At 37.9% G+C, this 12,185-nt stretch overlaps 1 protein-coding gene across 1 annotated transcript in view; it reads right to left on the bottom strand.

Annotated features, from left to right (window-relative positions):
* Positions 1 to 989: 989 nt before the first annotated feature.
* The window catches only part of ITGA1 (integrin subunit alpha 1), a 131,673-nt gene continuing 120,477 nt past the window's right edge, over positions 990 to 12,185 (bottom strand). The window contains exons 29-31 of the mRNA XM_050946869.1: positions 9,867 to 9,983; positions 7,353 to 7,449; positions 990 to 1,376 (exon numbers count right to left, since the gene is read on the bottom strand). Of these exons, the coding sequence (XP_050802826.1) occupies positions 7,405 to 7,449; positions 9,867 to 9,983 (162 nt within the window). The 3' untranslated portion in view covers positions 990 to 1,376; positions 7,353 to 7,404. The remainder of the gene's footprint in view (positions 1,377 to 7,352; positions 7,450 to 9,866; positions 9,984 to 12,185) is intronic.

Below are 12,185 nucleotides of genomic sequence, written 5' to 3'. Positions count from 1 at the left end.
AGTTCTTATTATTAGACATGTACATCATAGAAGTCTTGGTAAACATTTTCTCAACATGGGGCAGGATGTTATTAATACTGAGTCACAGTTGAAGCAGGTTTCTATCTGATAAGGTCACTTAGATTAAAAAAATGCAGGAGTGTAGTTGATTTACATTTTACAAAAACATTGTGTTGTGAAACAAAACTTGCTACCTTTGCCTTCCAGGAAATTTTATGTGAAGTATTTCAATAGGCTGTGGAGGAGGCGATGAGTCATTTTAGATTAGACAAGACAGCTCAGTATTCAAGAACAAACTGCAGGGAACAATTGTGGGTTGGCCAGAGGGACAGATAACATGAGACAATATGCTTTCATTTTTAATGTCCATGGTGATGTGAAACTTTGTCAGTGTTAGGAGTTTAGACATACTGTGTAGATGTATGAACGTTTTGTATATACTTAAAAGAGAACTGGATAAATTCATGGAGGTTAAGTCCATTAATGACTATTAGCCAGGATGGGTAAGGAACGGTATCTCTAGCCTCTGTTTGTCACAGGGTGGAGAGGGATGGCAGGAGAGAGATCAGCTGATCATTATCTGTTAGGTTCACTCCCTCTGGGGCACCTGGCATTGGCCACTGTCGGTAGACAGGATATTGGACTGGATGAACCTTTGGTCTGACCCAATATGGCTGTTCTTATGTTCTTGGTATTTTAAAAGTTTCCAAAATGGTGTTTGCACACAAAATGTGTGTACCCAAAATGTGTACAGCTTCAGGGGCTCTTTTGAAAATTTGGCTCTGGATGTCAGATATTATATCGTTATTTTAGCTGCAGTAATTTCATACTTAATAATGGCCGAAATTTCCTTGCTCTCATAGTTTTGCCCCAATGCGTACTTCTACAATACTTTCTCTATCCACATGACAAACACCTTTGCTCTCATATTATGGTTTGTTCATATTGCCGAGGGAGCAACATTATATCAAACAAACAAAATAGTAAACCAGGCTGGAAACATTGTTATTATTTATTGATAAAATATATGGAACAATTTTACAGAAGAAAAGCAAACATGCAGAATTTAACAGGTTTTTTTTACAATTCCCTCTCTTAAAAGGTGTGCAAAATTTCCACAGTTATTACTGTTAAGTGGTATAATAAACAGTGGTGCTCTCTTCTTTGGTTTCCTCCCCTGCCACTACCGATGGCCATGTTTTGTTCATATGCCCTGCTTGAACTATTTTCCAAGATACATCTTTTTTAAAGTCTATAGTAAGGCTCTAGTAGAGGTGTGGTAGCTGAGTGGTTGAGGCAGTTGATAACCATCCTGAAGGTGGTGGGTTTGTGTTTCGCTTACTCTCACATTGAAAGGCAGCCTCTAGTTCACCCACCTGCAAAACAGGTATGTGATTCCCAGGGTTAGACAAGTTAAAGATGATTGGATGTGATATTAGCCACGTCACTCTCTGGTGTACCACTGATGTGCCTTAAACCATGTCAGCCTAATGATCCATCTGTGACTTTGACTGAGGTTCTAACTCCTCCCTAAATATATGGTGTTTGGGAAAGAGGGCTTTTGCCATCGTCATAAGCACAGTATGGTGCCTTTCATCAGCATGTAGTGTTCTTTAGCTGCCTCACGCAAAAATTTTGTGGGATAAGATCCCCATCAATAGTAAAATAATAAGTCAAAAAGCTGGAAAATCTCAACTAGTAGTGGAGGAATTTAATGCTATGTGACAGCAACGAAATTTCAGGGCAGATTAAAAGAAACGTATGAGGTCAGTTTTTCAAAGACTGATGCTTAAGTTGCATCCATAAAAGAACTGCATGCACTCCCTGTATGTGCAAAGTATGCATTTGCATGTTCAAAACGTCTTGTCTGCATATTTGATAGTGTGCATTAGGAATCAATGTAAAAATGTTGCCTTTAATTACAAACAAATATTCATGTTCCAAATACTTACTTAGGCAGGGGTAAATACCCCGTTGATGGAATGGAACTATGACAATTTACACCAGCTGATGAACTGTTCACAAGTTTATGAATAAATGAGGACATAATTAAAAATCCTACATAATGATTATTTTTCTTTGGGTCTACTAAAAACATTATTATTAATCATTTACATTGAGCTGAAAGAGTACATAGTGCTTTAACCTGTGTGATGGACTCATGGCATAAATCCAGTCAATTCTTCACATTTTCAAGTAATGAGAAAATGCACAAGTTGGATAAAATTGGGCCTGGGAGAAATTTTCACGTAAAGTTTCTGATAAGGTACATGCATTTGCAAGAGCTCTGTTCTGTTCATATGTGCATCTTTTTGCCTTCACTTTTAGTTGAAAATAACAAGCAATATAAATACAAAATAGGTTTTGTAGCTAGGATGATCCTGTATGCAGTATTTGATAGAAGATTTGAAAAATTAGGTTGTGCAGAAGCATAAAACTTAAAACATATAGCTCACCTTGGTGCAATTCTTATCCCTGCTCCAGCCTCTGTATGCCAGGCAAAAACACTGGACCAGTGAAGCCAGGCCTCCAAAGCCCTGGGTCCATCTGGAAGACTCCCGTTAGTGCAAGCACTGCAGAAGACAGTCATAAGGCTGCCCACTGAAGACCTCTTTGTGAGCCTTGGTATAGGGTTTGGGATGAGGGCAGGGCCAGCCAGGAGTGCAAGTAGGGTCGTACACTCCAGTATGCAGTACTGGCAAGAGATTTTTAGTGGGTATGGGGTACTGGAAAGACTTGGGGAGGCTAACCCCCACCCACTGAAGCAGAACACAGCTAGCCCCCACCTTAAAGGAGCAGAACACAGCTAGGGAGGACGTTCATTCTTTAATATGGGTTTAACAGCACAATACATTGCTAACAAATTTAAACAAAGACTTTGTGCTGTGTATTGTGCTGTTAAGTTGGCCAGGAGTCCTGGGGGGTGCTGGGACAGAAATTGTTTAAACAGTGTTTTTGATTCCTGCTCCAGACTCTGGACTATGGATATCTGCTGTTGGGAGCATTCTAACTAAGGGACTGAGGACTTCAAGGTAATCTGGAGCCTTCATATTTCCTTTGCAGATGCAGTTATGCATTGTATATGGTACAAAGACTGTTCTAGCCTCATTGATTGTGATTTCTCCCTTGCAATGGACAAAGATCAGACGTCTGCTGACTTTCTCACATGAGTCAGCAGCCTTTGGTACCTGTGATATAAGCAACGTAGCCCTTGCTTGAGTGGTTTTGTTCTTTCCTCTCCAAATGTCAAAGCCTGTTCCCATTTAACTCAATAGTAAAACTTCTTTTGATTTCAATGGGAACAGGATTTGGCCCCAAGAGATCAGAGAATGTGATTTTGATGAATTGCTTGTCTGTCCAGAGACAGTTCTCATTCATGTTCTGCCAGGCTGATTTTGATTGCCCTGCCTGTATGTCATGCTGAGGAAAATAATAAAACAATTTGGGCTGTAGTTCTATCAAGATGCACATGGCACACACAGTTCTATGCCTCTTTCCCATCAAACCCCGATGGTGCAGCATCTTTGCTTTCCTAGTGCCTGGCGGAGAGCAATACTTGGGCCTTGTCTACACAGCCATTTTACAGCACTGAAACCTTCTCACTTAGGGGGGTGAAAAAAACACCCCTTCAGCGCTATGAAGTGGCAGTGTAGACCGTGCACCAGATGCAGTTGTAAAATTTTAAGTAGGGATGGGGGATGTCGGTGGGATGAGGACAGCGTGGGCGCCCCAGGCTGGGGAGGAATCACATGGAGGGTCATGTGGGGAGGTCACGTGCCCCCACCCTTGTGTCCCTCCCATGAATGCAGTATCAATAAGAAATGATTTCTACTTTGCACTACTGGGGCCAGCAGTAGGTGGAGTGTGTTTAGGGTGAGACCAGAGTGTGCTGCACTCCTGTAATGTTGGGCAGCACTGCAGCCTATGAAGACTTCTAAAACATCCTGGAACAACCCAGAACTACAAAAGGGAAAAGGTGGTTTAAAGCAACCTTAGCACTTCTTCCCTTGGGCTATGAGTTCTGTGCTATATCTCAGAGGCACAACACAGAATTTCACCCTTTAAATTAGCCTATAGAACACGAGAATAAATCATCTCTCACTTATCATAGGTCCCTATCCTGAAAGATGCTCTGTATGGATGCCAATAACTTCAAAGGGACTCTGAAGACGAAGGATTCCTTGTGCACAGGACTGGGGCCCTTAGTCTTCTAAAATTGTATTGACCAAAAGCTTGGTATATACACCAGCCCTGATGTTAAACTTTTGTTTTAACAAAAAAAGTCCCAACCCACCAACTGTTAATTATTAGAATCATCTTGCAACTTGCTGCTCCTTAATATGTGAAGCAGAGTATTTTTTTGTAACCTTTTTAGTAGATGCAGAATGTCAGTGAAATGTTTCTGATATTTGCACCCACTGGTTTCAATGGGGTTTTCTATGGTTTGTGTAATCAGAGTAATAGTGTTTGTGTGATGGTGTGCACAAAGATTCTATGGAGTAGAAATGGTGCATTGCTAATGCAGGTTATGTGATAAGGAAGAATTCCATGGCAGTACTTACTTTACATATTATTATGTTTAAATCATTTCTTTTTTTAAATTGAAAATCTAAGAATGAGCAGGAAGAAAGCGCCATGGTACAAACAGAGAAGAAAGGCAACTATATAAAGCCTATTATTGCAAGTATGATGCAAAGTGTGACTAGAATGCGTGGAAATGTTCTGTACCTAGGAAGAGTACTTTAGTACTCTTTCTCTAGGGAAATATACTATATACAAAAACTAACATGGTTGCTGATGCGTATTAGTCAATAACAGCATTGCTCAGAAATTAAATGTAACATTTCATTAAAAATGCTGCTTAACAGATCATCGCAGTTGCAACATGAAGTGCTTAAAAGTCAAGACATGCTATAGTTAAAATTATGTATCTTAGCACTGCCCCATTATATTATAACATATGAATTTTTATACAGCAGTTAATCACAGGTGGGGAAGAAGAATAGCCTTGGGGTTAAAGCACTAGACAGACATTCAAGAGACTGAGGGTTCAGTTCCTGCTCTGCCACAGACTTCCTGTGTGACCATAGGGTAGTCACTCAATCTCTCTGCAAAAATAGGGATAATAGCACTTTCCCCATCTCCCAGGGATGGTATGAGGATAAATACATTAATAATTGGAGGCAGACAGATATATGGCCCTCATCACCATACTAAGTACCTCAGACAGATAACATCATTGCTGTGTGGCCATGTCTATCTACAAAACCTGTATTCCTATAGCGTGCAAACTGGACTGTAGACAATGAAGCAGCTGTTTAATATTTATCTACACTGTGCAATGAGTGGACCATTTCATCATTCAGCTGCTGACTAGTTTCACACTGAATGAAGCAAGAGTTTTTTACATGCCACTTTTTGAATTCTAGTTGCATTTCCATTCAGGTTCTTATATGGTGTCCATCACCACGACAACAGAGCACCTCTGCATCTGAGGGACTTCTGCTCTCAGTTATACCTGTGTACCTTTGGAGTAAATCCATTGACTTTGGTGGAATTACTCTGAATTTCATAAACTCCATGGGACAGCAAAGACACAGTTATTTATAAAGTCTATGTTGAGACTCTGCCACACTTTCTAATGAATTATATCCATTAAAATACTAGACATGGGCAATTCCAGTCAGGCTATGATTGTGCAATCATAATTTTTCTTGCATATGAAAGAAAGTTTACAAACACTTTCAAACTAACTCATACTTGCTATATTAATGAGTCTCAACCCATCCCAGTGACTATCATATAAACCAAAAAGTAGATACAAGGGATTCCATGATTTACTCCCTGATATCCTCTTTCAAATATGAAGCACCTCCTAAATTTCCAGAGCTCTATTTGCCAACATATATAATTCAACCTACGGTCACTTTTTTTGAAAAATAGACACTCATATTAAGAAGTAACAGTATACTTGACAAAACTATTGTCAAAGACTAGAACAAATATGCCTGACGTTATGTTCTTTGGAAAAACTGCAGTGGTTTTTGCATTTCAGTGAAATTTGTACCAAGGAGATGAAAAAACTTCATTGTCTAAATGCTGGGCTACTTTTGGAAGATGAAGGCATATCCACATATGCTCATTCTGTAGAAGGAAGGTGACCCAGGTGAAAGAAAGAGGCAGCTTTATATTAAAAATGATTAGCATTCTAAATGGGTTTAGAGAAATATAATTTTGTATCTATGTTTCAGTGTACTATATAACATTTTAAATCTTTGATACAAATAAACATCATTTGTTAAGTGCTTGGTCAGTGAACAAATTTTGCATCAGTTCTTAAACTTGTAAGTAACAAATGAAGTGTGGTTTGTAATACAAAAAGCTTCTCAGTGCTTTTCTAACTGCTCTTTTGATAAATTCTTTGGTTGGGCACTTTTAACCTACTGAATTAAATAGCTACACAGTAACTGTTCATGGATAGCTCAAGAAGCAACCCCACTGGCTTCTCTAACATACACAGTGAGGGGCAAATTTTCAGGGTGCCTCTAGAAAACACAACACTTACAATATTGCTGGGCACATCAGTTCGTGAGTCCAAAGGTACATGTGCTTATCTGAAACAATGTGCAATCAGCTGTGTTAGTAATTATTGTGAGCAAAATTTTACAGGCCTGCTAAAAGTTAGATTCTGGTTCAGACACTTGTATGACTTAAGGGATCAATCCTGAATAGTTTTGTTAATAGAAATGTATTTCATGGAATGGCCTCTGTACATCTGTATGAACTACATTAAGAGGGAAGAAAAGCCCTTGGAATTGCAAGTTTCATGCAAACTCTGCAGTTGCCCCTTTCCTCTGGATTATCCCTTTGTCAAATATACTTGACTGTATTTGGTGCATGCTCAAGATTTGAAAGCCTGGCTTAGCCAATTGCCAGTCCATTATGAGAAATGACTTTTGAATACTTTGTTCTTTTGAAAATACAGAACGTGTGGTAAAGAGATTATGACTGCTACTTACAACTTGGTTTCTTGCATAATTTGGGCTGAAGAATTACTTAATTTGATAAAAAAATATCAATGGACTATTTTCCCTATGCAAAAGAACCCAGAATTTTAAAAAGGAATTACTCTCCAAAAATGAGTAACAGCTTAAAATACAGTATTTCCTAATATATTACAAAATACTATAGGGTTGTTGTTTTCCCTTTTTAACATCCACCTATATACTTGATTTGTTTGTTATTGTTTTTTCTCTTTTTAAAAAACAACACCTTGATTAGTCCATGATGGAGTTTAGAAAATGTTGTGACCATCACATTTATAACTTTACAGTCATATATTTGAGGCAGACCTGAGAACAGATCATTGTTTAATTGCAACATATTCTCCTTTGGTAGAATTCTTCATTTCTCCATTTTCTTCTTTAGTGGCCTTTTGAAAAATCCAACCTGTATATGGCAGAAAAAAGAGGAAGCAATTCAAATCTGGAATTTTAGAAACATATGAGACAATTTGGCAAAGCTTAAATGTTGTTATTTACTGTTTTAATGCTTACAGATGATACAAATTCACTTATCACTGAAGTACAATGTTGCTTTAATGGATTGGAACAATAATGACATATCTCACACTAACAGACAAACTGAGAGCAAAGTTAATGTACAATGATTGCTGAATCATTGTTATGCTGAGGGAAAGTGTCAAAGATTTGTCAAGTCTTCAAAAAAAAACTAGAAGACTGTTGAATAAATATTAGTTTACTGTTTAAATTCCAGATTTTCCAGTGGCTATACATACTAATTACTAACATACTGAGTTTTGGCTTTGATAAGACTGCCCACTTGTGGCAAAATATTTAAGTACAGCAGTAAAACAGAGTGTATCTGTCTTTAAATTATAATATGAAATTTGAATTGCTGAAGAATATCAAACCTGAAGTCAATAAAAAAATATTTTTATAATGCTACACTCTTCATTTAATTTTTCAGCTAATAAAAAATATAATGTTATATTTTTCAGTATTGATGAGGGCAACAGACAGCTAGTTATACAGCGTATTTATTCCACTCAGAATCACCACTTGACAGGCCAGTTTTTGTTAACCTGCAACATGGCACAGACAAAACCTGCTTTTGTGCATGAAAATCTGGTAATTCCATGTCTAAAATTATCTGTGAATTTTAGATGTGTAATCTTGAAGATGCAAAGGTAGTGGGGGCCACTTTTGAAAATTGGCCCCAACATGTCAAGGTATTTGTTAGTTTTCTATTAGTTCTGCTGATTTTGTAAATATGTAAGCGCTGGAGGTATTTTTATCGTTACTTAATTTTAATTCTGCAATGATTAAGAATCAATTAATAGGCACTAATGACACATAATATCTACATTTTGAAATTCACTAGTGATTTTGGTTGCTAAACTCGACACCTTAAAGGGGCCTGGTTTTCAGATAGTGGATGCATAGCACTTTCTGACAATCAGGCCCCTTTAATGGTCTGAAGTCGGGCACCCAAAAATCACTATTCATTTTTGAGTTTATTGCCTAATTCATATTTTTATACATATATCATAAAAATAAAAGGTTGAGCTCAAAAGAAATAAGCAAAATGTTGTGCCTACCAAGACTGTACATGCAAATCAAGTGACAGTGTGTGTGCAAATGGCTAGCTAAGAATGTAATCAGTTTACTTATATGTTCAAATGACTGTACATGTGCAGTAGTATATCTGCATGGATGAATGTGTGAAATTATATGTGGATTCTTGGATATGGACCTCAAGACTCCCACTTTAAAAAAAAATGTAGTCTAAGGTATACAGTTTTATTGTTAAAAGAGAAACCGGTTATGAATCAGTACCAATACTAAAAATTTACCTGCACCATCTCTCTAAGATACAGCTGTAAGGTATAAAACGGACTGGCAATAGCAAGTGGACTTTATGGAGTTGGACTCTTCTCCCTTTTCATGGTATAGAAATTTTGCTTGGGAAAGTTAGTAACTCTAATCTTAGTTTACTATTTATGGTTACAACAATGGTCTATTTCAAGAGGTATTAGAAATGGCTTTGGATCATTAAAGGTCTTGCAAGGTTTTAAATGCTTATTGTGGGATGCTGAGAAACCTTAATTCCTACTGAGTTGACTGAGAGTGGAGGGCATCCAGCACCTTCAAGAAGTAGACTCATAACTTTTCAGGATCAAACCATACATACCTGGAGTTAATGCATGATATCTGTGAGTAGGTATTTAGGGCCTGACCCTCAGAGATGCTTTGACTTTCCAAATGTTTAAGAAATTTTGAGACTGTATTTCAGCTTAAGCAACCCAAAATTCAAGGAACTCAGGAGAAACCTGGCATGGTTAGCTAAAATTATTTACCATTCTGTATTGTATGCCTTAACTACTTCACTGTGGTGAATCAGTGTTAGAATTCCACAGAGTGGCTCTAAGGTATTTCAGCAAAGCTTTCATTATTTTGATTCTTTGAAGCATGACCAGACTGAACTGGCTTAGAAATGATTTCACAAGATGGAAGAATTTCTTGTTAGCAGGACAAAAGAGCAAATCAGCACTTTTTCTAAGCATAACTGTGTCAGAACCCACTTTTTTTCTGACAAGAACTCTAACTGAATCTAATTTTAATGAAACCTCACTGCTAGAAAACTGGCACATTTTGATTGTACCCAAGTGGTTAGAATTTATTTTACTTAGGGAAAAATGAAATTTAATGAAGTATTTATTATGATATTTTACTAATTTAGTGATTTATTATGTTTGTCAAGTTCTAATGGCAAGAACATAGGACTGAGCCCTTAAACATCTATGTAAAAATCTAAACACAAAAACAAATAAATGTGTAGCTTACCTTCCACAGTGCAAATATAAGAAGTGCAAGAATCAAGAGTCCAGCAAAGGCACTCAGTAAAATGACCCATAAAGGGATGATGCCAGGGTGAAGTTCTTTTGAAACTATAACCATGATCTGTGAAAATTATTCAAAAGGTAAATGGTAAAAAAAATATTTTCTCTTGGTAACAAAGTAGCATAACGTGTATCACCTACTGTAGATACTGTAGTATGACTTTCAAAAGAACCCTATAGTTTCATTTTGTGGTAGAATTTAAAGAAAGAGAGAATTTAACTCTCAGTGTGAAAATTGATATTTATGTAAAGTCTCACAAGATGTGTAAAATTCACACAATGGGCCAGTTTCCTCAAAGACATTACAAGCTTCCTCCAGAAACTCTTCAACATCAACAAACTCCTTCATAATACGATCCCAACCACCATGGATATCATCTCCCTATATACCAACATCCCTCACCATGATGGCATCACTGTTTGCCTGAAATACCTATAAAATAATGAACACTCAGAAATCCACCCCAAATGCATAGCCAAACTCATTATCACCAACAACTACTTTATATTTAACACCAAACACTTTGTCCAAACTATGGGAACAGCAATGACTAGTAAGATGGCAACCTCTTTATGGGACACCTCATGGAGGAATTTCTGAAAAAATGAACCACAAAAATCAGTGATATACCTGAGATACATCAATGATATTTTGATCCTCTGGACAGATGACCTAAACTTCCTCATAGATTTCGACAAAAACTCCAACCACCACCACCGATCCATCAAACTCTCTCTACAACATTGTCACACCAGCATCAACTTCCTGAAGACCATGATTGGATTCAACAATGGAAGCCTACAGACAATTATATACAAGAAACCCACGGATCACTACATTTACCATCACAGATCCAACAACCACCTCAGACATGGCAAGGAATCTGTTATCTACAACCAGGCACTCAGATACCACAGAATTTGCTCCAAATAGGAAGTCTGGGATACACGTTAAACACATTTAAATCTGCCTTCACTAAACAAGGACACGCCACCAAAGAAGTAGATTGTATCATGGAATGGGCCACCCAAATATCCAGAAGAACCTGCTTCAATATAGAGGAAAAAAACCTCACTGACTGCACTTCTCCAGTTGTTACCTATCACCCCACATCATCTAACAATTATAACCCATACTTGATGGGGACCACATCCTGAAAGAAATCTTTCCCAGACCCTGCCTTCTAGCCTTTAGACAACACACAACCTCCCCATGGACCAGGACATACTAACTGAAAGTGTGACCAGACCCTGCCAGAACAACAGATGGAAAACCTGTGGACATATCTCCACTGCTACAATGATTGGTAGCTCCAGAATAAACCTTTCAAGATCCATGGGTCCCACACATGCCTATCACAACATGTGGTATACCTCAGAGTGCATCAAATGCCCCAGCAACAATTATGTAGGTGAAACCAGATAACTGCTACTCTCTTGAATGAAATCACACAGAAAAATGATAAAAGGCAGAAATATTCTATCATCTCTGGGTAAACACTTTTCTCAGAATGATCACTCTGTATCTGACCTTTCAGTCCTCGTCCTCAAAGAAACTTGGCCAAAACCATCAAAAAATGAGCCTTGGAACTTAAATTTGTAACTTTGCTGGACACTAAAAAACAGACTTAATAGAGACACTGTTTTTATGGCCCTTACAACAATTTGTAACACACCCTACTACTTGCTAACTCTTAATTGCTCACTTCATTTTAAGTGGTCTCCTACAGCATGTGTGAATCCCTTATGCTTAGGGTGACCAGATGTCCTGATTTTATAGGGACAGTCCCAATTTTGGGGGCTTTTTTTTTATATAGGCACCTATTAGCCCCCACCTCCATCCTGATTTTTCACACTTGCTGTCTCGTCACTCTACTTATGCTTACCAATCTGTCCCACCTTGTATTTAGCTCAGACACTCTTGTTTTTTCCTCCAAATCTGAGGAAATTCTGAGAAGCTTGAAAGCTTGTCCCTTCCACAAACAGAAATTGGTCCTATTAAAGACATTACCTCACCTACCTGGTCTCTTTCACATCCTGGGACCAACATGGCTACAAAAAACTGCAAAGTACCTTCTAATTAGCAATCACTGTTTTATTTATCACAATTCTGCTATTAAGTGACTGTAGTATTCTAATGAACTATATTTCCTGAAGTGTGATGGGGTGCACAAACCCCAGACTGAGCAACCAGGGGTTAAGGAATTACTCTGGGCTCAGCCAGCTTCACCCTGCCACACCTGTAGCAAATGTACCAACTGGA

The sequence above is a fragment of the Gopherus flavomarginatus genome, chromosome 3 (assembly GCF_025201925.1).
Source record: "Gopherus flavomarginatus isolate rGopFla2 chromosome 3, rGopFla2.mat.asm, whole genome shotgun sequence".
NCBI lineage: Eukaryota > Metazoa > Chordata > Testudines > Testudinidae > Gopherus > Gopherus flavomarginatus.
The sequence above is the reverse complement of the archived record's forward strand: the minus strand, read 5'-3'. Positions and strand labels throughout refer to the sequence as shown.